Source organism: Pogoniulus pusillus, chromosome 9 (genome assembly GCF_015220805.1).
Source record: "Pogoniulus pusillus isolate bPogPus1 chromosome 9, bPogPus1.pri, whole genome shotgun sequence".
In the NCBI taxonomy this organism is placed as follows: domain Eukaryota; kingdom Metazoa; phylum Chordata; class Aves; order Piciformes; family Lybiidae; genus Pogoniulus; species Pogoniulus pusillus.
Window position 1 is genome coordinate 32,488,244 of NC_087272.1, and position 27,614 is coordinate 32,515,857.

The 27,614-nt window shown below is 41.4% G+C and overlaps 1 protein-coding gene across 2 annotated transcripts in view; it reads right to left on the minus strand.

Annotated features, from left to right (window-relative positions):
- ARAP2 (ArfGAP with RhoGAP domain, ankyrin repeat and PH domain 2) overlaps positions 1 to 27,614 on the minus strand; it is a 147,926-nt gene that overhangs the window by 14,800 nt on the left and 105,512 nt on the right. For both annotated transcript variants that reach the window (XM_064149116.1, XM_064149115.1), the window contains exons 24-29: positions 26,256 to 26,324; positions 19,518 to 19,592; positions 18,254 to 18,371; positions 12,197 to 12,325; positions 4,892 to 5,031; positions 191 to 273 (exon numbers count right to left, since the gene is read on the minus strand). In XM_064149116.1, coding sequence (XP_064005186.1) covers positions 191 to 273; positions 4,892 to 5,031; positions 12,197 to 12,325; positions 18,254 to 18,371; positions 19,518 to 19,592; positions 26,256 to 26,324 — 614 coding nt within the window. The remainder of the gene's footprint in view (positions 1 to 190; positions 274 to 4,891; positions 5,032 to 12,196; positions 12,326 to 18,253; positions 18,372 to 19,517; positions 19,593 to 26,255; positions 26,325 to 27,614) is intronic.

Below are 27,614 nucleotides of genomic sequence, written 5' to 3' on the forward strand. Positions count from 1 at the left end.
GTTAAAGTAGAACACAAAACCAGAGAGAGGGAGAAAGAGAACAAATAATATTATAGAGGGTAATTTAATTCAGCATACTTCAATTGGCTTCTTGACTTCTCCTTGTTCTGCAATGTTTTATGGTCGACTCCCTTGATGGTACTAGTACTTTGCTACATAGGGTTTAAGTTATTTTCTTTTCTATTCTTACTTTGTTGGTGGCTTCATTTTCTTTTTCACTCCAAGATAAAGCTTCAGGGAATTGACAGGCAACACTTTCTCAGGTTTGCTAGCCTGCAAATACAATAAGATTCTAATTACTGCATTAGGAATGTGCAAAAGAGAAAATGCCAAAGGGCTCTCTCCACAGTCAGGGTTCTTTCATGGGCTGCACTCCTCTTTACTAACAGACCATTTTCTTGCTCTTTCTTCCCCATTACAAAGTGTGTCAATCACTATAACTGGGAGCAGATCTGCTATGGACATCAGCATTAAGAACATCTACCTTTACCAGACTTTTAAAAGGAACTGGAACAGGAAAATGCAGATCCACTGCTGAACAGGAAGAGTGACACTAGGAAGAATTTCTTTACTGTGAGAGTGATGGAACACTGGAACAAGTTGCCCAGGAAGGTGGCGGAAGCCTTATCCTTGGAGATATTTAAGGTCTGGTCTGATGGGGCTCTGACCAATCTGTGAGAAGATGGTGACCTAATAGCAGTACCTCGAAGGATGTTATCAAGATGACTAAGTGAGGCTCTTCACATCATGAGAACATACCAAATATAAGGACAACCTTCATACTAAATATAAGGACAACCTTTTTCCCAAGAAGATGGCTAGAGATAAGGAGAAACTTTTTCCCATGAGGACAGACAAGTATTGTAACTGGCTGCACAGAGAGGTTGTGTAATCTCCATCCCCAGGGTTTTTCAAGACTTAATTGCATCAAGTCCTGAGCAGCCTGTTCTGACCTCAGTTGTTAGCTCTGCTGTGAACAGGAAGTGGGACTAAAGAGCTCCTGAGGTTCCTTTCTTCTTGAACAAACTGCCTTTAGCCAACCTGCAACCAACATACACCCACAGGAGGTATGAAACCTCAACATGCCTGGAGGATAAAATGTTGAAACAATAAATGTCTCCTGTGCATTATTCTGCTACAGAACACAAGTAGCACATAACACAGCATACTAACAACTTTTTAGTATGTTTATGTCAAGTGGGGAGATTTAGAGTGGATATCAGGAAGAAATTCTCCCCTGTGACAGTGGTGAGACACTGGAACAGGTTGCCCTGGAAGGTTATGGATGTCCCCTCCCTGGAGATGTTCAAGGGCAGGTTGGATGAAGCCTTGAGCAAGCTGTTCTAGTGGGAGGTGTCCCTGCCCATGGCACAGGTGTGGGATCTAGATGATCCTGAAAGTCCCTTCCAAATCAAACCATTCTATGATTCTTTACCTTTCTATTTAATAAAAGTCAAACAACAAAAAAACAACAACCAAACCCAAACTCAACAAATCCTATGTTAGCACATAAAGTTATTCCATAGTGTTTTCTGTTCTGGATTGTCCTTTATTTTTTCCCCTCCTCTGCAGATTTCATCTGCAATACTGAAGTGTGGGGGGAAAAAAAACAGAACCTGAGATGGCATAAACATCCAAAGAAACACAGGGAGGTGGTGGAGCCACCATTACTGGAGGTGTTCAAGAAAAGACTGGATGAGGCACTTAGTGCCATGGTTTAGCTGATTGGCTAAGGCTGGGTGCTACGTTGGACTTGGTGATCTTGGAGGTCTACTCCAACCTGCTTGATTCTATAAACCTCCTTCTCAAAGCAAGGGTATTGCCAAGATGAACACAACCCCCCTTAGAACACACAGCATTTAGTTAAATAATAGCACTCTTCTTACAAAAATCTGCCTGAAGCTAGTTGTCTGGGTGTGAGCTTATCTCTTAACAACAGTACATTAGAGCAGTGTGTTATTTCAGTCAATTAGCACAGTATTGTAAATTAACATACAGTATCACTTTTTTTGATAATTGCTCTTGAAGAAGAGAAACACTTAACAGAATGTATCTCCACCTGCACATACAAACTTAATTTGCTGTTAATGAAAATGTATAAATTAATTAGTGCATGCAGTCTTATTAAATACAATCTCCCATCTGAAATGTCAAGCTTTCCTACTGTTCATGCCCAAAAATGACTGAAATTAAACCAAGATTATGAGTGGTAGATGAACATCTCTCAGAAGAAAACAAAGCCAACCAATGTATCCTAATTGTCAGAGTGATATTTCCATTTGCTTTACAAAGAAAACCCAAATAAGAAGCCATTTAAAAGTAACACTGTGCAAAACTCCACCTGAGCTGGGGAATTTAATGTTCTATAAATCACAATGTCTTTAAAAAAAAAAAAAAAGGAAGATCATAAAGTAGTGCAACAATCTTATCATAAGCTCCTTCCAATACACTAATTAAGCTTTTACAGGCATATTAATTTATTCTCACATATGTGACAATTTGAGTTTTAACACTAAATTATGAAACACTATTCTTGACATTCTGAGGTCATTCTAATTAAGATTATATCCACAGTGTTACAAGAAGATAGAAGATTACTTTTGCATTAACTTGCTTGAGCAATGAATCTGTCCTTAAAATAAACCCAAGACTTTACATCTATATTTGCTGGATGGGCAATATCAGCAATCAGCAAAAAACAAAAGCACTTGAACATGTTTTATTATTCTTAATATTTTTTAACCAGAAATTAACAAAATTGAGATGAAAATATAGTTCAGAGAATCACAGAGTGGTAGGGGTTGGAAGGGATCATCTAGTCCAAACCCTCTGTTAAAGCAAGGTCACCTAGAGCAGGTTACGGAGATCTAGATGGATTTTGAAAGACTCTAGAGGAGGAGACTCCACAGTCTCTCTGGGCAGCCTGCTCCAGTGCTATGACAGCCTCAAAGTAAAGTTTCTCCTCAGGTTAAAGTGAAACTTCCCATGTTCCAGTTTGCGCCCGTTGTCCCTTGTCCTATCAACTGGGCACCAGTGAAAATAATTTGATCCCATTCTCTTGTGCCCCACCCTTTAGTTTATGATAAGCATTGGTAACATTCCCTCTCACTCTACTCTTCTCCAGGCTATCATGATGCCTATTGTTCAGTTTTACACTTAATACAATTTGTCTACACAGAAAAACCACTCACAAAATGCTAGGAACTGGAAAGGACCTTGCAAAATCGTTTAGCCCAACCTTCCTGCCAGAGCAGAACTGCCTAAAGCAGGTCACACAGGAACACATCCAGGCAGGTTTTGAAAGTCTCCAGAGAAGGAGACTCCACCACTTCTCTGGGCTGCCCATTGCAGTGTTTTGTTACCCTCACGGTGAAAAAGTAGTTCCTTATGTTTGTGTGGAGCATTCTTTAAGGAAAACTGCAATGAAATATTTAAAACTGAAGCTGCCTTGCTATTAAGTATGCAGAAATCTGCTTCTGTGGAACTGAGGCATATCTAATTACCACCACTAGTTTTTGGAGGACTCAGAATATGTCTGAAAAATGTTGTTGGCAGGTAGGGGAAGATTTTCCTCATGTATTGAAAGATATTGTTTCCTATAATCTCTTCTGTCATAACTCTTGTAGGTGTAAGAACCCTGCTGCTGGTAATTTCTAAAGGCTTTGTGTGAGATACCAAGAAAAGGCCACATGCTGCTCACAAGTTCCATATACTGTGATTATTGCTCTCTACAGTAGGTTTTCAAAAGTCTTAGCCACATTGTGAGCTGTAGTCAATTCCTAAAGAGGGATTTTTAATTTTTTTCAAGCTTATGTATTATTACAACAGCTAAATGAGCAACTGATACAAACACCTTTTACTAAAGCATCTGTGAAAACAGCCAGATCAAAATCTTCCACTTCAACCCTGGCCTCTACAATTTACCATTTAGTAGCAAAAATGATACCAGGGCTTGAACACCTCTGCTGTTAGGATAAGCTGAGGGAACTGCTGTTGTTCCTTCTACAGAGAAGAGAAGATTCTGGGAGGAATCTCATAGCTGCCTTCCAATACCTGAAGAGATCCTGCAGGAAAGCTGGAGAGGGACCTACGCAGTAATAGGAGCAGGGAAAATCATTTTAAGATGCGGAAGAGTGGGTTGAGACTGGATTTTAGGAAGAAGTTCTTCAGTACAAGGGAGCTGAGACTGTGGAATAGGTTGTTCAGGGAGGTTGTGGATGCCTCTTCCCTGGGGGTGTTCAGGGCTGTGATGGATGAGGCCTTCAGATGCCAAGTCTGATGGAGAGGCTTCCCTGCCCATGCTGGGGAGGTTGGAGTAGATAATCTCTAAGATCCCTTCTAGCCTAAGCCATTCATAGAATCAACCAGGTTGGAAGAGACCTCCAAGATCATCCAGGCCAACCTAGCACCCAGCCCTATCCAGTCAACTAGACCATGGCACTAAGTGCCTCATCCAGGCTTTTCTTGAACACCTTCAGGGGCGGTGACTCCACCACCTCCCTGGGCAGCCCATTCCAATGTCAATCACTCTCTCTGCCAACAACTTCCTCCTAACATCCAGCCTCTACCTCTGTCAGCTCAACTTGAGACTGTGTCCCCTTGTTCTATTGCTGGTTGTCTGGGAGAAGAGACCAACCCCCACCTGGCTACAGCCTCCCTTCAGGTAGTTGTAGACAGCAATGAGGTCACCCCTGAGCCTCCTCTTCTCCAGGCTACACATCCCCAGCTCCTCCAGTCTCTCCTTATAGGGCTCTGCTCCAGGCCTCTCACCAGCTGTGATTCTAGGATCAGGAATATTGATTGGTTTGCCTTGCTCCTCCTATTATTCATACAAAAAAACCAACGCTTAGGCAAGCACTTAAGAATCTGGTGAAGAGTTTGCCTGTTGTACCTTCATATCCTTATACAGAAGCAAGTTTCCTTCCCGTAACACAAAATAACGCTCTTGAAATTTGTTTCCAGAGAGTAGTTTTGATGGTTCTTCTTTGTACTTCAGATTGCCTGCTTTCACGCTGCCATTCTCACTTTTCTCTACCAAGGAAATAAGAAAGCATTTAGTTAGAAGACTTTACAACTCATTTTAATCGTTTAGGGGTGGGGAAGGCTTCTCTGTTTCCCTTCAGAGATAATATGAAAAGAATCTACCAACACTATCAGAATTGAATGTGCAATTCAGTCATAGATTCATAGAACGGGTTGGGTTGGAAGGGACCTTCAAGAGCACCTAGTTCCAATTGCCCTGCCAGAGGCAGGGACGTCTTCCACTAGACCAGGTCACTGAAGGCCTTATCCAAATTGGCCTTGAATACCTCCAGGGAGGAACTTCTCTGGCAACCTGTTCCAGTGTCTTTCCACTCCCACCGCAAGGAATTTCTTCCTAATATCCAGTCTAAATATCTACTCTTCCAACTCAAATCCATTGTGCCTTCTCTTATCACTAAAAGACCTTGGAAAAAGTCTCTCTCCAGCTCTCCTATAGCCTCTTTCAGATTCTGGAAGACTGCTCTAAGGTCTTCCTGGAATCTTCTTTTTTCCCAGGCTGAACAGTCCCAACTATCTCAGCGTGTCCCCGCAGGAGAGGTGCTCCAGTCATCTGATCATGACATGGACACTTTTAATCTGTGTTTAAGACAGCCAAACATTTTACATAAAGATCTGGAGCACAGAAGGTGCCATATGAACAGAAGGAAAAGCTTTTGTACTGGAACAGGCTGCCCAGAGAGGTTGTGGAGTCTCCTTCCCTGGAGACATTCCAAACCCAGCTATATGAGTTGCTGTGTGACCTACTCTAGGAGATCTTGCCCTCACACGGGCATTGGACTAGGTGACCTTTCAAGGTCTTTTCCAACCAATAACATTCTGTGATTCTGTCATGGGTTTGTCCATGAGTCAAAATATACACAGAAACACACATATTTATAAATTAATTAAACAAACAAACACACACCCTAAAAACCTCTGCACACACACACACAAACCAGAACAAATCAAAAGAAAACTCCAGTACCAAACTACAAACTTGATCTTTATGAAGCATTTCGCTTTGTACTGAAAAGTTGTATCTCAATCTCGTCTTTTACACCATCTGAAAAGAGCTCCTTAAAGAGTTGGAATTATTCTTTCTCCCAGCCCTATAATTATTTGCTAAAAGGAAATAATTAAAAATCGTGTCTCTAACTCCTTCTTGCTTTGTGATTTACTACAAACTGAAGTTATTCAAAACATTTTAAAATACAATGGAAGTTAAAAAGATAAAGAGTGATTTTGAGTTCACCAAATAAAGCCAACTACATTCTAATCAGTCTGCTGTTTGCCATGAAAGGAAGCATCTCAAAAGAGAACTTCCAAAGATTTTCATTAGAGGTCAAGATAGTCTCCAAAGCCAGAATCAATACATTTCAACACTTAAGATCAGAAGTTCCTTAGCTTGCCTCGGTTGTAAGTGCCAATATAGATGCACAGATATAAAAAGCACTAACGTATTCCATCTTGCCAATAAGTTTATTGCATGCACAGAATAAAATATGAATCCTTTCTCCACACAATTATAAGCTTTTTGCTTATATTTTTTCAGCCACACCAAATGTGAGCTGCAAGATACTCCCACATCTGTACTAAATTGGGAGATTTCAGACTTCTGCACGTAGCCCTCATCATGACTAAAAACTCAATTCTAAACTTCACAGCGTTCCCACCGCAGAGAGTCTATCAAACACTTGATACTCAGAAAAGCCTGAAAGAGGAAAAATAACAATCCTCTAAATTGACATTATTCTACATTCTTTAGAAACCAGTGTTTCACAGAGCAAAACTAAAATAATTGGGATGGGGCCTAATCAAAATGTTGGGTTTTTTTCTGATCCAAACTTTACGAAGCATGCAAAACTTTCTAGAACTTCACAACTCCTAGGAACTGGGATGCACTCAATCCATTCAGGATTGATCCATCTATGGTTTAGAAGTGTGCATTTCACAGAATATTTCTGAATAATAGCCCCTGTTCTTAGGAATCAATACTTCCCACTCAAACCACACAACTCTCTATTGGTAAAAGCTGAAGGACTGATGGTTACACACTTTATACTGAATCTCTGCTCTCCTCTTTTCTTTTTTTTTTGGTAACAAATGAAACCTTAAGGTGGGAAATTTTCAAGGAAAGAGAAGAAAAAGGGTCTTGAAATAGAACTAAGCTGTACTGAGTATCTCTTCTACCAAAATAAAAAGCACACCTCGCCCTTCTCAACAGCACTTGAAAGAGTGCTCCTGCAACAAGCATGAAAAGCTGTGGAATAAATTGTCAAGAGAGAATAACTAAAAATCTAGAGGAAAGTGGAAAACTCACCATAAATTTACTGAAACATCAATACAAATAAACTAATACTTTTTCCCCCTCACTAATACAATTTGTTTTTCCTCCTTGCAAAGGAAAGTTGAATTCTAGACAAGAGAAAAAAATACATCTAGGCCTCAGTGCAATGGTTGATGAGAAACAATTCAAGGCGCAGCTCAAGGCAGGACTGGACGTGGCACTTGGTGCCATGGTCTAGCCTTGAGCTCTGTGGTAAAGGGTTGGACTTGATGATCTATGAGGTCTCTTCCAACCTTGGTGATACTGTGTGATACTGTGTGTGTGAAACTAGTCTGAAATGGACAAAATGAAAATTAGAGTGTAACAGATATGGAATAAGAGAATGTACTATTTACAAGGAACATGAGTGCGCTAGTTTGAAGCTAGCTAGAATGTTTTGGTGAAAAGGATTAGATCACAGGCTGTGAAAAGAGAAACAAATGGTGGTGTCTACTTCACTCACAGGCTTGCTGAGATGTATAATAAGAGTATAAATATAGATAAGATATTCACACTTGGGGCGCTGCTTGAGCTCCTCGCATGTCTCTCCCTAACCTCAGCTGCTGTCTCTCTGATTAACCCACTTGCTCCCTAACTCCCCCTGGCTGACCCTCCATTCTTCCTTGGGGCACAAGGCAACCTCTGAGGTAAGGTAGAGGGGTGGGAGAAGGTGGAAGGGCAGTTGGGAGTCCCTCCTGGAGACTCAGGTTTCTGGGAGGGCTGTTGTGTTTCTGTATTACCTTTTACCTTGTATATTTCTGTATGTAACTGTATAGACTGTAAATATCTGCTTGTATATTGTGCTAAGCTGTAAATATAAGCTTCATTCACATTTCCAGAGCCAGCTGAGTCTTGTCTGGGTGAATTCCAGGGCGGGGGGGGGGGGGACACCCAAAGCACTACAATGGGAAAAGTTGCACTGACAGGGAGGACAGTGATAAGTTGCCAAGATGAAGTGTGGCCAACAGAGCATTTCCTTTAGACTCACTATTGAACCAATGTTATTTTAAAGTCTCTAGAAGAAAAAGGAACAAAGTGCTGATGACAGAGCTCTGAAGTAACATTAACATAAAAAACCATATATTGTATTTTAGTCTAGAAGATTCTAACATAAATCAGAGAACCAAGGGAATTCAGTTATAAATGTAACATCATCACAGGCCTGTTAATTTTACTCATAAATAGTTGTCCATTTCAATCAGGCTGAATTCACTGTTAAAAACCACACTTCAAATAGACTTAAGGAATCTTTTTGGTTGGAAAAGATCTCTAAGATAATTGAGTCCAACCATTATCTAACTTCACCAAGGCTGATGCTAAACCATGTTCCTCAGCACCACATCTAGGCAGTTTTGAAACACCTCCAAAGATAGAGATTCAACCACTTCCCTTGACAGCCTGTTCCAGTGTGAGAGAGCCTTTTCAGAATAACAGAATGGCAAGGATTGGAAGTGATCTCTGGAGATCAGAATCCAAACCCCTGCCAAAGCAGGGTCACCTAGAGTGGGTTGCACAGGAACATGTCCAGGTGGATTTCAAAAGTCACCGGAGAAGGAGACTCCACAACCTCTCTGGGCAGCCTGTTCCAGAGCCCTGGCACACTTACAATGAAGGTTGAGGTGGAACTTCCTGTGTTCCAGTTTGTACCCATTGCCCCTTGTGCTATCACAGGACACCATTGCAAAGAGCCTGGCCCCTTCTTCTTGACACTCACCCTTCAGATATTACAAACATGAATAAGATTTCCTCTCAGTCTCCCTTTTTCCAGCCTAGACATTTTGTAATACACGAGATTACTTTGTCATGTTGAGTTTGCAGAGATTTATACTAAGTCTGCAATATGGCAGAGGATTTTCCCTCCAAACCAGAGGAAATCAATACAGCTTCTTAAATTAGATTTTAATTATTTTAACACAAAAAAAAAAAAAAAAAAAAGGAAAAAGAAGAAATCCAGTAAATGTAAAGCTTCATTCAAAAGTCAGTGCTGTCTAGGCTAAGGTCAAAGTGAGTAGCCAGGTGGGTGTTGGTCTCTTCTCCCAGGCAACCAGCAACAGAACAAGGGGACACAGCCTCAAGTGGTGCCAGGGGAGGCATAGGCTGGATGTTAGCAGGAAGTTGTTGGCAGAGAGAGTGATTGGCATTGGAATGGGCTGCCCAGGGAGGTGGTGGAGTCATTGTCCCTGGAGGTGCTCGAGAAAAGACTGTCTGAGGCACTTAGCGCCATGGTCTAGTTGACTGGAATGGGCTAGGTGCTATTTTGGACTGGATGATCTTGGAGGTCTCTTCCGACCTGGTTGATTCTATGATTCTATGTCATGGTTTGAGAGAACAAATGGATGTAAAAATCAGGAGAGAAGGAGTGGAAAATGCATATCTCCCCTTGATCTAGTACTGTGTGCTGTGAATTGAGAGTAGTCTAATCCTTCTGTTTCTTCAAGCAGTGGTTCTCACAGCCCCTACGACCCATTCCATCTTCTGGTCATACCTCAAGACACAGCGAATGAGGTGATGTGAGTTCACATATCAAGCTTTTGGTCAAGCAGGGGCTGTTTCTATCCATCCACTATCTGCTATGACACTTTTAGAAACAATGGAACTCAAAGACAACTCCTGTGTGCAATTGGTTGGTTCCTATTTGTGGAATATGTTTTTACAAGAATAAAAGATGATAAAAGAAGGACATTAATCTCAGAAGAATAAACAGAATAGCATAAGTTTTAGTTCTTGAAATCAAGCGAGAAGATGAAGAGATTAATACCTCTGTGCATGGGGAAGAGAAGAAAAGATTATGTATTTGAATAAAACTCAGATGGGCTTTAAACCAGGCATCATGTGTCAGCATCACAAGTTTCACAGTGCCAGCAGACAGGATTTCAACTGCTTGAAAACAGGATAGTAATTTTTGAACGTGTCTAACTTTTAAACTCCTGCTTCCTCTCAAAGCAAATACTACATAATATTTATTACACAGGAGACTTAAATCCAGGTATTATGTAAAAAACCAAAACAGGACTGGAGCAGCTTGTACATCACATTTTTCCACTATATATTTGAGCTATCCTTCTTTTCAGCTGTCAGACCTAAATCCCTCATCCTTTCTAAAGGCCACATGCTCTGTAAGTCATTCAAATAAGTTTTGTAGTATGAGTATGTCTTTCAAATCAGCTTTGTAGTTTGGAGATGTCACATTAGATAATGACAATTCTTATCAGTATATAACATTTACAGAATTACATTAAAATAATCTAAGTTTTATATATAATCATAGGACCACAGGATGTTAGGGGCTGGAAGGGACCCAAAGAGATCACATAGTATCACCAAGGTTGGAAGAGACCTCACAGATCATCAAGTCCAACCCTTTACCACAGTGCCCAAGGCTAGACCATGGCACCAAGTGCCACATCCAACCTTGCCTTGAACTGCCCCAGGGACGACGACTCCACCTCCTCACCTCGAGCCGAAATTTCCCCTGGCGCAGCCTGAGGCTGTGTCCTCTTGTTCTGGAGCTGGCCACCTGAGAGAAGAGAGCAACCTCCTCCTGGCCACAACCACCCTTCAGGTAGTTGTAGACAGCAATAAGGTCACCCCTGAGCCTCCTCTTCTCCAGGCTAAACAACCCCAGCTCCCTAAGCCTCTCCTCGTAGGGCTTGTGCTCGAGGCCTCTAACCAGCCTCGTCACCCTTCTCTGCCAGAGAAGGACAATACTATCTAACACAGATCACAGAGGAACACATCCAGACAGGTCTTGAAAGCCTCCAGAGGAGACTCCATGACCTCCCTGGGAAGCCTGTTCCAGTGCTCTATGACCTTTACAGTAAAGAAGTTCCCCCTTGTGTTGAGGTAGGACCTCTTTTGCTGCAAAACTTACACCTGCTGCTCCTTGTCCTATCACAGGGAGCAAGTGAAAAAAGCCTATCCCCCCCCCCCCCCCAATGTATATTATGCACACATAATGTAAGCATTATGCATACAAAACATACATACGCAGCCCAGAGAGAGAGAGCGCATCGTGCGCCATGTGGATTGGCTATGCACAACTGTGCTATGCATAAAAGCACTCTCCAGCTACACAAAACTTCACAAAGGGAAAGAATGTCTGCACACTTTTGTGTTCAAATGGGAGAGTCTCCAGTTTGCAGAAAGAGCACCCATCATTTCTACATGTTAAAAGGAAGTCAGCACTATCCTTAGGAAATCAGTGACTTTTAGAAAGTAGGAATTCAGATGCTCTGAGATGCTTTGTGTGCTAGTTAGAAGCAAGCTGGAATGTTTTGGTAACAGAACTAGATAATGGGCAGTGGAATGAAAACAATTGATGTCAACTTCTCTCACAGTTTCGCTGAGAGCTCTGGGAAGAAGAAGTAAACTTTCTCCATTTTGTCTCTTTTTCTGCCTTTGCCTTCAGACCTGGTCACATCTCATTAACCTTGCTCCTACTAACCTTGCTCTCTAACCTCTTGGCTGCACCTCTCTTCTTCCTGAGAACTGGGGTAAGGTTGAGAGGGGCCGGGGGAGGTGTTGGGGTGGTTTGAAAGCCCCTCCTGGGGACCTTGGTTTCTGGGAGGGGAGTTGTGCTTTTGTATTGTTTATCCCTTTGTATATTTCTGTATATAATTGTATATAAGTGTATATATTGTAAATAGCTGCTTGTAAATTCTGCTAGCTGTAAATAAATTGCTTCATCTATATTCCCAGGGTCTGTCTGAGTTAGCTGGGGCAAATACAAAGTGTGGGGGGGCGGGTAAGAGCCCAAACCATCACACTTTGCCCCAATGAAACAGCCACAGAAGAATTTTCATCTTCATGTCCCCACATGAAATATCTCTATTTTAAAAAGATACATACCACTGTAGGATTTTATCATGTCTGCTGTTACAAATCTCTTTATTATCAGGTATGCAGTGCCAGGCTCTTGGAGGGAACCCCAGTGAAGAACTTGTTCCAGTACATTCTCTGTATAATGCAGAGGACGTTCTGAAAAATAAGAGAGGGGAAAAAACTTAACACAATATTGAGATTAAAAAGAATAAAGCAAGATTTGAGGCTCTTTAAAGTGACACATGCCTTTGCAGAACACTGTCTGATTCACTTGGAACAGTAGCAGTCAAACTCTGCTTTCAAAATAAGACAATTAGGCACCTCATTGACTTTCTGCAGAAACATCTTTGCAGGCAGGTAACAAATACCAAATTAAACCACCAGCAATCGAATGTTCAATGATTATTATGCTTTTAGTTATGAATATTTTCATGTGTAAAGACATCTAAACCTTGTTTTCAAGCTAAATACAAAAGTTAGGAACTATGACAGGACACAGCAAAGTATAAGAAAACAGAACAGCTCTCCAGCCATACTGGATCTCATTTTCCTAGGCTCAATATAAAAATGAAGATACCAACACTATGCAGTCAAAAAGCAAAGAATTTGGAGCAGTCATAGCTGGGAAAAAAACCCAAAATTCATATAAACAAACTGAGACAGACTCTTGATTTCATTACATTCCCTCTAGTAGAAGCAGAAAGGATTTGGTCTTACATCTTCTCCCCACTGCTGTGCTTGGGGAATTTCCAGACTTGAACAGAATCACAGAACCTTAGAGGTTGGAAGGGACCTCCAGAGATCATTGAGCCCAACCTTCCTGCCAAAGCAGGATCACCTAGGGCTGCCTGCATAGGAATGCATCCAGGTGGGTTTTGAAAGTCTCCAGAGAAGGAGACTCCACGACAGTTGTGGCAGGCCTGATAGGCCCAAAATAGGCTTATACATGTCCTGCCTTGCCTAGGCATGGTTTTTCTGCTCCACCAGAGAGGCAATTGCAGGAAACGGACACAAAAGAACCTGGAGCTGTGGAGTCTGGCCTGCCCAGGGTCCTGTGGTGTAAGGTGCACACACTCAGCTTGTGCCTGCCTAGTGCAAGGCCTGTGCTCTGCCCAAATTAGGGAAAAGCCAGGCTGTGGCTTTGCCTAATACGGTAAGGTTTGGCTAACTGCCACCCTGATTGGCTATTCTTGTGCCCAAAGGGCAGTTAATCTCAGCCTACATTGATAAAAGGAGATAGGCAGGTGAACAACCTGCTTTTGCTTCCCTGCTCTTTGCCTGCTCTCTCTGCTGTGCCCAGCCCTGCTGCTATTGCACACTGCCTTATTGCTTGCCTGCTAAACATCACTGCTGCCAGTTACCAGGAGCAGACCCTGGATGCATGCACACCACCGGCCTGTGTGGCCAGCGTGACATGGTGCTGAGGCTGCAGGACAGATGCCTCTGCACCTGAAGGTCCTGCCTAGAAGCCCTGGACATATACACAGATCGTCCATAGGAAGCCAGGAGACAAGGTCAGAGACTGTCTGTGTCCTTTCACCAGAAGCCAGTCAAATCCACACAAACCCCTGGTCATGCACTAAATGAAAGGAGGGAAGAGCCTGCACATAGACCCTAAATGTGCATTACCAGATCCAGCAGAAAATATGAGTGGGATGTACTGCAACGTAGTGTTGCCTTGTATGATGTCTCAGGCTGATGTGGATGGAGAGAGACCTGCACAGCTCCCCTCCATATTAATCCTTCCTCCACACACACCCCCCTCCACCCTTGAGGATTTTCACCTGCTCAGCAGCCAGCACCTACTATCATTGATGGATGCCCAAAAACCTTAATGCTGCCTGTGTGGGATACAGCTTAGAGCTGAGGATCTAGGTGTCATTTAATCATCAGAAAGAGCTTTTTACAGAAGTTTTGCTTTCCTATTTGAACATCAACTTGCGTGGATCAGGCCTTGAGAAGAGCTGGGTGCAGTTCCTGGAAAATCACACCTGTGTGACACTGTCATGTTTGGTCAAGCAGTCTAGCCTAGGGTCCCTTGAGTACTGGAAGGAAAAGTGTGCCACCATAATCTCATTTTTCATTTCTGCTAGGCTAGATGAATATGAAATGTCAACAGCTGCTTTGGGACTGTCCAGCACTGCACTCCAGCAGCACATATTTTCCTGAACACCTGAACACCAGCGCTTCAGAAAACAGCAGCCAGCAATAACACATTTAAATGAGAGAAAACACTACTGCTGTTTGGGGATGCAAAAACCTACCTTACCTGTAGACGTTTGACACCTCTTATGGGAAGACTTTATTATTCAGACATGACAACAAAGCAAAAAACCAAACACCACTCTGCAGATAATCCTCACTTTAGAGCACCGTTTCCTCTGGCCCTTTTTGATTTAAATACTCAAATATTGTACATGTCTTTTTTAACTTTTGGGAAACTGTGGACTCTGCTGTGAAGAAGTTAAAACAACTTGTTTGTACAGGAAGGGAAAAAAACAAACCCAACCACTAATCCGTTTTAAGAAGGACTTTACAAACCCAAGGCAGAAAACACTGGCAAATCACCACATCTTCCTAGAACACCAGCGCTCCCAGAGTAAACACCTACTGTTTTATTTATAGTTACATTTAGGACCATCTGTCATCACGGATTACATGGTACATAAATCATCATGCTGGAACGTATTAGGTTTTTTTTTCCTGGCAACACACCTCATTTACAAACTATCCATCAAGCACAAATTACTGAAAAAACACCAAATCAAATAATAATATACAGCCTATTTGTTTAAAAAACCAAAAAGCATATGGTATTGAACCTTCTGTGCTAAGATAGATAAAATCAATTATTGCAACTTTTCTCTATGGAAATCGTTTGGTTGCTTTTTTGAAGACTGCAGTTTTAGTCATTTGAACAGCAAACAGTCAACATATATGTCCAATTACCCTTTTACTTGGGTCGTATGCTGGTAAACACCCCAAAGCTGTCATTTTCACCTTAAGCAATATTAAATATCAGGAGGAAATTACTTTTTTAGAAAACATGGGATTCTGATATTCTTGCCTTCTCAGAGTTCATTCTCAGGGCAGTATATCTTAGAAAGTAAAATAACTCTCAAAAAACTCCAGGATTGAGTATAACAAACTGACTGTTGCCACCTGAATATCACAAACTGAGGTCTTAAAGGCCAGGTTAGGTGAGGCCTTGAGCAAGGTAGTCTGGTGGAAGGTGTTCCTGCCTGTGGCAGGGGTGTTGGAACTAGGTGATCTTTAAGGTCCCTTCCAACCTGAACCATTCTAGGATTCTATGAGCCTATTTACTAGTGAGGTACCAGACCAAGGCAGGAACATAGCAGAAAATTCCTTCCTGTCAGAAAAGACATTGTCAATGTCATTGCATGTTTGAAACATAAGAAAACTTTGTTTCTGCCAAATGTATGTTTGAAACACATAAGAAAACTGAATTTTTGCCAAATGTATGTTTGAAACGCATAAGAAAACTTAGGTTCTGCCAAATGTATGTTTGAAACACATAAGCAAACTTAGGTTCTGCCATGACATGTCAGAATCTCAACTTGCAAATGTCTTAGACTGCATAAAGTTAAATGCTGTTAAATGATGTTAATAAGAGCAACTTGCAGCAGCAAAGTCTCACCTGGGTGTTTTGTTCTTTAGTGTCATATTTGGACCACCGATTGAACAGGACTTTTTTTTTTCCCCTTCCTCTGTCTCTCTGTTTCAGCCTTTTGCACATCTGCTAGATTCAGCCACAGCACCACAGGGGTAGTCTTAAGTGCCTCTTCCTACCTGAATTATTTTTATTCCTCAACATTATTAATTCAGTTTGCCTGTTCTGATGCACAGAAAGTGGACCATGAAGCAGACATTTCATCAACACAGTCTCTCCTGATTTCAGCCAGGTGCTGAATTAGGTCTTTATTTAGTGTGCCTTTTGCTTGTTTGGTTTAGTTTTAAAACAATGGTATTCATAAAATCATAGAATCAGGCAGGGTTGGAAGGGACCACAAGGATCATCCGGTTCCAGCCCCCCTGCCATGGGGAGGGACACCCTACCCTAGAGCAGGCTGGCCACAGCCTCATCCAGCCTGGCCTTAAACACCTCCAGACACTCAGCACCACCTCCCTGGGCAACCTATTCCAAGCTCTCACCACCCTCAAGCAGAAGAACTTCCTCCTTGTGTCCAGTCTGAATCTACCCACCTCCAGCTTTGCTCCATTCCCCACAGTCCTGTCACTCCCCGATAGCCTAAAAAGTCCCTCCCCAGTATTTTTGTAGGCCCCCTTCAGATCCTGAAAGGCCACAAGAAGGTCACCTCGGAGCCTCCTCTTCTGCAGACTGAACAGCCCCAACTCTTTCAGTCTCTCCCTCATAGGAGAGCTGCTGCAGCCCTCTGATCATCCTCGTGGCCCTTCTCTGGACACACTCCAGCACGTCCACATCCTTCTTGTCATGGGGGCTCCAGAAGCATTTCTATTTTGCATTGCAAACTCTTGTTTCAAAGGAGTGTGCTCTAATCCCCTGCTAATGTGTGTTATCCTGTATAGCACCTGCAACATCTCACTCCAAGCTTAATTTGGTCCATCTTCCATGGTCATTAGCTCAGACAACATATCTAGCCCACACTAATTATGACACACAAGCACCTGCAAGAAGCTGCTGTGGAGTTTTATCATTTGTACTTATTTTTATGTTCTCTTGGCCATATCTAGTTGAGTTTCCATTTGTCTGTAAGTGTAAGATATAGACTTAAAGAAAATAAAAACTCCTCTTCACATTTTTCCATTACTCAGTCAAAAGAAATAAGATTTCTAGAGTACTTGTAGAAGTTAGCAGGACTCTTCTAAAGATGCTAGCATTCTTCATCAGTTGATGATGCCTGCATCTATTAATCTGGAAATGAACTCTGTGTTACAGCTCCACGCAAGACTGCAAGATGCAAAGAGGCATCAGGATCACATATTTTAAGTCAAAAAGGAGACTGCAATTCCATTCCCATTGTTCATACTGCCAAGGCCCAGACTAAGTACATCAGGAATATCAGGACATCTGAAGAGATTATTGTAAGCACATCTGAAAACTAAGTATAACAAAACTATTCAAACAAACTTGAAACATTTAATAACCTTAGTTTGCTTCATTTTTTTCATACAAGTTTGGTTTTCTTCTTCACTTGAAAATATCTGCACTACAGAAAAGCACTAGAGTCTACAGCCCACTTCTGTAACATGAAAAAGAGTAGCAACTTGCTATAAAGTGCAAATAAGCTTTTAACTGAAAGCATATTCCTGTCCCCCATGTATTCTTCAGAAATCAGATTACATTTGCAAGTATTTATCAAATACAATGTTTTAATTAAAAAAAAAAAACAACCCACAACTCTATTCCTTTTTTCAAGTATTGCACTAAAGTGCAAGCAGCTCCAGCATGTATAAAGCACTGCCCATGCTGAAACCTCATTACAGTTAATATGGTGACTGTGTGACATTTGCTCTCCTTGGCAGCAGAAATGCATTTAAAGCAAATGTTTCAACAATCTGCTACATCCATAATGCCACTTGCCACAAACACAGGATTACACACTGGATTCCTCCTTGTGTGTCTACACACATCCAATAATTGACTAAACAATAAAAAAGTTCCTTTCCCCTAAGAATTAGAAGCATTTTCTCTCCTCGTTTTTCTGAAAAGACATTATTCCTTATAAAATCAGCTGCTGACATTCTAATGGAAACAAGTTTCTTCTTCTAGACTTATTGGTGAGACTTACTTTTCTGTAGCTGACGAATAGTGAGCTGAGAAGCAGAGTAACATAAAGAACATTTCCTTCAGCCCCCAATTTCTAAGCATTTTTAAATGATTCATCATGTTATTTCTGGCAAAGTTGAGAAAGAATCATGCAGATGCCCCCAGTAACCAGACACAAAGCAAAGCATGACAGTAATTATTGTTTTGTTCCTACAAACATTTGAGTAACTGGCTTATGCTTTGATTATGCTAAATGCTGACAAATAAAAGTAATGACATTTGATGAACATGCATAAATTTGAAGTGTCACTAACCCAGTTCTCCATTCTCAAGTACTTCGAAAGCAGCCCAGATATCATCTTTGTTGGGAATAATGTTTTTGATCCCTAGAACATCATTAGTTAATTCTTCTGCTTCCATCAAAGGTGATACCTATAATACAAATGAATCAGTTAATAATATATTATGATTACACATTTCTGAGTTGGTTTTGTGTTTACCTTTTTTTTCCTCAAACTCTTCATCCCTGAAATTGGCTTTAAAAAGAGAGAAAGTTAAAAAACACCACACAATCAAACACAAAAAATCCCACAAACGTAAAACAACAACACAAAAAAAAGCCAGCAGATATACTGAGCTGGAAAGCCATAAATTATTTGCCAGACTCCAGCATGCTTTCCTTATTTTGTTCCAGGAAACTGAAGTTAAAATCTTTAGCTGACTGATAACTTGGTTACTTGAAATTCCTTTTCTCTGCCCTTGAAAAACTTTGGGGGTGGGGAGAAAGCATTAATATGTTTTCTTGTGTCTGGGATATAATAAAAGTGCCATTTTTTCATCTTAGCAGTGCATAGTCCTATTTTTATTCCTATTTAAAAAAGCATAACTTATGTGCATGTATTTGTGTGTGTATATGCATAGCACACACATGTACAAACGCAGTAAGAGTTGTGCTGAGCAGCACAACAAGGAAACAGAAACAAAAAGGTATAACATTAAATAAAAAAGAAAAAACAATGTCCTGTATTTTCTATTTCCTTCTTAACATTATGGGTCCTTTGTCCTTATAGGAATGCAATCTTTTTTTTCCTCAGCACCATTACATGGAGATGAGTGTGTTTAGAACAAATGATCAGATACAAGTCTGGAAAAAAAATCTCAATTATACTATGTTAGAAGGTTTTCGTTTCTTAGCACTGAAGGAAAGCAGATAACCACTGGCAACAAGCAAAATCAGGAGGAAAGTCATTTAAATGGCTTTGTACTATTAAATAAAACCAGCATTCACTGTGTACCTCTTAAACGTTCTTGTGTCTTGCACCCACAGAGTTGCAAGAATTTATACTGCTGTGTACCACAGTAAAGACAAAGAAGGATGTCTCCCTTTTAAATTGCATCATAATAATCAGTCTTCACAAAATTCAGAAACACAGCAAATTGAAAACACAAACCCAACAAAATGAACCCAAGCAACTTTGTAGGTTAGTGATAAGTATAAATTTATACTTTCATTATGTAATGCAAATAAATTTGGTATAGTTCAAGAGAAAATACTTAACAAAACACTGTGTCACTAACCCTGATTATAATGCTGCAGTCTGGCTCCTTTCTTTCCACATAAACTTCAATAAGCAAATCTCCAGCCTGGGAAACCTATAACAGAATTATAGAATCATAGAATTAACCAGGTTGGAAGAGATCTCCAACCTAGCACCCAGCCCTAGCCAGTCAACTAGACCATGGCACTAAGTGCCTCATCCAGTCTTTTCTTGAACACCCCCAGCGATGGTGACTCCACCACCTCCCTGGGCAGCCCATTATTAAAAATATTCAATAAAAGTAGAATGACTTAAAAATATTTTAAATATCGTTTTATACTGTGGAATTAATTTACTGCCTAGCAGATATAATCATAGAATCACAGAATCAACCAAGTTGGAAGAGACCTCTAAGATTATTCAGTCCAACCCAGCACCCAGCCCTAACCAATCATCTAGACCATGGCACTAAGTGCCTAATCCAGGCTTTGCTTGAACACCTCCAGGGACGGTAAATCCACCACCTCCCTGGGCAGCCCATTGCAATGCCAATCACTCTCTCTGGCAACAACTTCCTCCTAACATCCAGTCTATACTTCCCCCAGCACAACTTGAGACTGTGTCCCCTTGTTCTCTTGATGGTTGCCTGGGAGAAGAGACCAACTCCACCTGGTTACAACCTCCCTTCAGGTAGTTGTAGACAGCAGTGAGGTCACTCCTGAGCCTACTCTTCTCCAGGCTGCACACCCCCAGCTCCCTCAGCCTCTCCTCATAGGGTTTGTCTTCCAGGCCTTTCACCAGCTTTGTTTGCCTTCTCTGGACACCTTCCAGCACCTCAACATCTCTCTTGAATTGAGGGGCCCAGAACTGGACACAGGACTCAAGGTGTGGCCTGAGCAGTGTTGAGTACAGGGACAGAATAACCTCCCTTGTCCTGCTGGCCACACTGTTCCTGATGCAGGCCAGGATGCCATTGGCTCTCTTGGCCACCTGGGCACACTGTTGGCTCATCTTCAGCTACTATCCACCAGTACACCCAGGTCCCTTTCTTCCTGGCTGCTCTCAGCCACTCTGTCCCCAGCCTACAGCGCTGCTTGGGGTTGTTGTGGCCAAAGTGCACTTGGCCTTGCAGTGCATCTTCATCCCAGCACCAAAAATACTTTCCCAAATGAAATATATGGTGATGATCAGAAAACAGACATTGCAGGGTGTGTATGAATAAGCTAGAGAGAATTAATAATCAAATTAATATTAAGAAGAATAATTTCTGTCTTCACTTTGAGAAACACATTTATAGTGGCATACTTTTATCGTACTCCAAAGAGAGGAAGAGGTTAAGGAACTGCATCATATACAGAATAGAATATGGAGAAAGGGATAGAAACAGGCAAGCTTTTAGATACATTTTGACTCATTTACAGAAGCTAAAGCCACGCTTCTATAGAAAAAAAAATAAATGGCAGCACTCAATTTTAAAGGACATTAACGTTCTGAAAAACGAGGACTGTAAAGTTAGTTTAGCCTCTGAGAATAGAAAACTAATGGAAACATTTTGTGAGGAAAAACATTACAAACCTACTCTGAAGAAAGCTGCTTAATTATAGTGGCACCGACTCAAAAAGCTCATTTAGTTGTAAAATTTGCTTTTCAGATGATATTACAGAGAAAGGTTGGAAATAAGAATGAAGCTGACATTTGATTTCCACTGGGCTCATGTAAACAACCGTATGGAGAGAAAATGTGATGTAAATTACAGCAGCAAACAGAAACAGCTGGCAGAAGTATATGGTGGACAGAAAATGAAGAGCGGCTAATGAAGTGCCACCTGGAACGGAACTTCAGTGGCATTTCAGACACGAGCACTTTCAGGTTCTTCAGCTGAAATTTCATGCTGTTGTTGCTCTCTGAACATTCTGCATCACCAGAATGGAGATAATCATAGCCTTGTTTGAGTTGGAAGGGACCTTTAAAGATCATGTAGTTCCAATGCCCCTGCCGTAGGCAGGGACACCTTCCACTACTCCAGCTTGCCTCATCTAACCTGGTCTTTAACACTTTGAGGGAGGAGAAATCCACAACCTCCTTGGGCAACCCCTTCCAGTGTCTCACCAACCTCACTGTAAAGAATTTCTTCTTAATATCCAGTCTAAATCGACCCTCCTTAAAACTTGCCTCTCATCACTAGAAGCCCCTGCAAAAATCACTTCTCAGCTTTCTTGCAGGCCCCCTTCAGGTAGTGGAAGGCTGCTCTAAAGTCTCCTCCAAGCCTTGTCTTCTCCAGAAATACTCTATAGCAACCTGTATGCTCAAATGTGTTAAATATCTGTCAGCATCACTGATTTTATTGTTAGGTAAAAACATTTCCTGATGCAACAATGCAGACAATCAGATATTAAATGGATTCTTACATAATATTATTAATTGTAACTGCACTTAGTCTCCTTGTTCCTCATCTGTAGATTAAAATGGGAGAAAATGTTCAAGTTCTCCTTTAGAAAGTACCTGTTGTTAAGATGATGGTTTGGGTTTGTGAAGCAGTATCTGACACACACATGTACAGGCGTGCAAGGAAGGGTGATTTAAGAAGTTCCTTCAGCGAGGTCAGGTTTCATCTGCAACACTCTGGCTGTTAAGAATCCAAGTTTCCCTTCCCTATCCATTTCTCAAGTAACTCAAGTGCTTAATCTGGGACAGAACAGTACATCTGGGATGCAGGAGCCTTGCACTGAACTCTTAAAATGGAAATACTGCTTCTTGCATGACACAGTGACCAAGTACATGCCACCAGAAACCTAACCTGGGCCTGCAAAGAACCAGGGCGCACTGGTCAGGCACAATTGGGGTCCCAGTGAGACAGGGAGTGCTTCTGAACCTCAGGTGAGCTTATCTCTTATGCATCTAAAACCTCTGGACTTCCACAGCTCTGAAATGATTCTGAGATGGTAATCATAGCTGTGATGCAAAAACTTAGTCTAGAAATTAGCTGAGAAAGCACTTACTAAATACAGCAAAAATCCACTGATAAACCCAGGTAACAACACAAATACCAGTGACATGTCATATCTAATCATAGCTGTGATGCAAAAACTTAGTCTAGAAATTACCTGAGAAAGCACTTACTAAATACAGCAAAAATCCACTGATAAACCCAGGTAACAACACAATTCAGTGAAATTTAATACCAGTGACATGTCACATCTAGGAGATTCAGTAGGTGCCTTCCACAGTCCAGCTGAGATTCTCTCATGTCACACCTAAGGATTTAGCACATTCCTTGGAGAACTTCCTTCCCATTGGATGGAAAAAATACATTTTTCAAATGTATGCATTTCCATACAGTTCCTACAGCATTTCTTTCTATCCCTTTCTCACCCTTTAAACTAAAGTGGAAAGAGCCATTTTCTTCAATTTTGTGAGTTCTCTTTGTACAAGCATTCTCTCAGAAACTAAAAGTAGTCATTTCTAGAAACGTGTTAAGAATGAATGAGAGCAAATTTAACAGTTGTATACCACCTAATAAAATAAGAAGCCCTTTCACTGCTGCCTTCCAAGTTTTAAGTACTATAAAGCACTGCAAATCATCCCTTTCCATTTACAAGGCCTGGATGGAAGAGCTAAGAGCTGCTGACTAAACTGAGCCATACAAAGGACAGAGGAGATGGAAGCAGAGGCAGGTGACCCAAGAAAAGTGCAGAGCTCCTGTCCCATTGTGCAGGGATGAGGTTAGAAAAACCAAGGCTGATCCTGAATTGAAGCTTGCAATAGATGCAAAGGGCAACAGGAAAGAATTCTGCAAGTACATAAAACAGCACTACGTGAGACCAGGGAAAATGTCAGCCTGCTGCTGAACAGGGCAGTGGATCAAGTGACAGATCACACAGAAGAGGCCAAGGCACAATGCCCTTTTTCCCCCCAGTCCTTACTGAAAACACTGACCTTCAGGGCCCTCATGTTCCAGAAACCAGAGGAAAGGTCTGGAGCAAGGTAGACTACCCTCAGTGGAGCACCATCAGGTTAAGGAGCACTTAAAGGAACCAGATATACATAAGTCTATGGGGCTTGACAAGTAGGACTTGAAAGTGTGAGGAATCTCCCTGATATAACTGAGAGTGACTTTGCAATGGCATTTGAAGTGCCATGATGACTGGGAGAGCACAAGTATTGATTCCAACTTCAAGAAGGGCAAGAAGAAGATTTTGGAAGCTAGAGGCTGGTCAGCTTCTCCTCATTTTCTGGTAAGGTGATGGAGAAAATCCTCCTGAAATGCATTTCCAAACACAGGAATGAGAACAAGGTGACTTGGGTTAGTCAGCATTGATTTAGGTAGGGGAGATCAGGCCTAATAAAACTGAGAGTCCTCTACATGGAAAGATAGTAGAGGATGAAAGGACAGCAGTGAGTGTAGTTTGCCTCAGTTTTAGAAAAGCCTTTGACAGTGTCTCCCATAACATCATGATCACGATTCTGTGATTAGGTAGCAGATGTTAGTTCATTCTTTAAGACTAAAGTTACTACTTTTTGTGAAGAATTAAAGCTTAGCCCTATCTGTTATGAGAATCAAGCCAGAATCTATTATCACAGTAGGTGAAAGCATCAGTTCAGAGAGCTGATTACTAATGCTGGAGACATTGCTGAGAACAAAACAAGAACAGGTAAAATCCTGCTTCAATCTTTCTGTAACTCCACTTCCCAACAGCCTGGAGAGTGCCTGGGAAGCCAGTCCAAGCAAGCCTAATTATTCATGAAGGCTCCCATTTTATTATAAAGTTTAAAATCTGGAAGAGTACTTCTTCAGCTGCTGGAAGCTTTGTAAGGAAAACCTTATCAATTTTATAAAGCCTAGACCTCTCTTTTTTTTTTTTTCCTTTGCAACAGGCAGCCTCCCAAACACAATACATCTCATAAAGGCGATTTCACAGCACTGTCTTGGGTGGAAAAAATACAGAACAAAACCATTTTACTTGGATCTTCTCTATAGTCCCCACAGCAGCTACAAATTTAGACAAACTCACATACCCAGGAGTCTCACTTCAACAACTCCCTTTCAGTGTCTATTCTACGTTTTTATTCTCCCTAATTAAAATGTTTCCCCTCTCTCTTCATTCACAAAGTTCCTCTCATATCTCTATTTTTGCCAGGAGATGTCACAAACATTTAACCATTGAATCATAGAATCAGTGAGGGTTGGAAGGGACCACAAGGATCATCCAGTTCCAACCCCCCTGCCATGGGCAAGGACACTCTACCCTAGATCAGGCTGGCCAGAGCCTCATGCAGCCTGGCCTGAAACACCTCCAGGGATGGGGCCTCAACCACCTCCCTGGGCAGCCCATTCCAGGCTCTCACCACTCTCATTGCAAATTCCCAGAGTTGCTGGGAATGTTAATAGCGTGTACAGGTTGCAACAACCATGTTTTAACATAATATAACCTCCAAAAATATGTATTTACATATCTAGGCATTTGCACCATCTTAGGCTTCAACATGTTGTTCTCCAATGTCAAAAAGTTCCTTTTCATGGACCCCAGAATTTGTAAGTTCTATTAAAGATACTTCAACCCCTGCCTTGCAGAATGCTTTTAGGGATATCAAATTTTGGGTTGGGGTTTTTTGGGGTTGTTTTTTGACATTACTAAGGCAGATGTTTTCATTCTGTAAGCCAGACACTAGAAATAGATTTTAAATTGGTTCCCAGCAAGTTGGTCACTCCCTACCAGGCACCAGAAGGAGGAAATGGACATTCTACCTTCCATATGCACACTCACAGTGGGTCATTATGGTCAGACAGCTTCATGTCACTCTGACCCAGACAATAAGAGAATATGAGATAAAAATAAGCCTCCAGATAGCAATTCAGAGAACATGTAATTTCAACATGCATTTGCAAGACCCTGTCTTAATGATGGCTTACAAGGTACCACAAAACTGTTACTGGAAGGGAGAAGGCAGCCAACAGACAAAGCATTATAGATTTTTTTTTCTGCTAGCTTTCTATGAGTTTCTAAAGCCCTACAAGCTCCAAAATCACTGAAAGCTTCTCCCCTTCTACTCCAGGTTTATGTTACCAAACTTACCAATTTTTGCTTTAATTAGGACTGTACATGAACACCATTCAGTCAGTGAAACATGCTATCACTTCACAGCTTCTCGTCACCCTGAAGTTATTCACCAGTTGTTACAGGTGAAACTGGAACTCGAGGTGATAATAAGTGGTATAAGATCTCCCCTTCTCTTGTACTGAACGTCAAAATTCAGTTTGACTGTAAGTCTGTGTCTGAAGCTTCTCCAAATACTATTTCTACATTGGGGTTCTAGAAACAGTGACAAAACAGGATGCAGCTAAAGATTCAGAGGCCTTAAAATCAAAGAGAAGGTGAAACTCTAATGAGGAGAGACAATGTATACCCAAAGCTCATAAAATAATGAGAGCATTAATATACACTGGAAAGTATTTACTGTGCATGTTTAAAATAAAGATAGGTCTTCACTTCCACAGTTGCAAATGTTGACCATTTTCTTCTAGTACAGCTTAGGAAGTATAGTAAAAGCATGTAATAACCTGTAAGTTAGCCTGTTGCTCAGCTCAGAACATAACTCCACAGTTTGTGCTTCCTCTTCTACTTCATTTTATTTCCCCCAGCTCTGTAGTTAACAATCCTGGTTGTTACTCAAAATTAGAAATTCACATTTAGAAACCTGTATACAAAAGCCTGCAAACAACAAAACAGTCCTTGATGTTTGTTTATGGTTCTCTTAATGGTTGATATTTGCCACTCACCTGAGTGTCTTTCCATCTGGTAATAAAGCTGTTCTCTATATCCATTTGTTTGACCTGCTCTTCATTTATCTGTTTAAAAGGGATCATTTTTGATCAGTTAATAAGGGAGCTAGTACAAAAATCACAGCATAAACTGACTAACATTAACTTAAAATAAACCAAGATAAACCCAAATACAATATGAATCCAAATATAAGATCTTCACATAAACATATATTAGATACAATACCAAGATAATTAAAAGTCCAAATATATAAAGGCTACCTCTAGCAATAGTAAATTATTAATATTGCAATGACAAAAAATATTGTTACAATTCACAACAGTGTTCATAGAATCATAGAATCAATCAGGTTGGAAGAGACCTCCAAGATCATCCAGTCCAACACAGCACCCAGCCCTGTCCAACACTTCCAGGGATGGCAACTCCAACATCTCTCTGAGCAGCCCATTCCAATTCTCTCCATCAAGAACTTCCTCCTAACATCCAGCTTATACTTCCCCTGGCACAATATGAAACTGTGTCTCCTTTTTCTGTTTCTGATTACCTGGCAGGAGAGACCAACCCCTACCTGGCTACAGCCTCCCTTCAGGTAGTTGTAGACAGCAATAAGATCACCCCTGAGCCTCCTCTTCTCCAGGCTGCACACCCCCAGCTCCCTCAGCCTCTCCTCACAGGGCTGTGCTCCAGGCCTCTCTCCAGCTTCATTGCCCTTCTCTGAACACATTCCAGCACCTCAACATCTCTCTTGAATTGAGGGGCCCAGAACTGGACACATGTCTCAAGGTGTGGCCTGAGTAGTGTTGAGTGGAAGGGCAGAATAACCTCCCTTGTCCTACTGGCCACACTGTTTCTGATACAGGCCAGGATGCCATTGGCTCTCTTGGCCACCTGGGCACACTGCTGGCTCATCTTCAGCCTACTATGCATCAGTACCCCCAGGTCCCTTTCTTCCTGGTGGCTGTCCAGCCACTCTGTCCCCAGCCTGTAGTGCTGCTTGGGGTTGTTGTGTCCAAAGAGTACCTTTGGCCACAACAAACAGAGGGAGAACTCCACAGTTGGCCTTGTTAAATTTCATCCCATTGGCCACTGCCCACCCATCCAGCCTGTCAAGGACTCTCTGTAGGGCTCTCCCAATCTCCAACAGATCAACACCTGCTGCTAGCTTGGTGTCATCTGCAAACTTACTGATCAATCATATTCTTATACTTACAGAATCACAGAATTTCTTAGATTGGAAAAGACCTTCAAGTTCATCAAGTCCAATCATTAGTTTAGTATTCTTATACTTACTTAACTTCCTGTTAATCATATTCTTATAGAAACATCTATGTAAAATATTGTAGCAGTCAGAAATA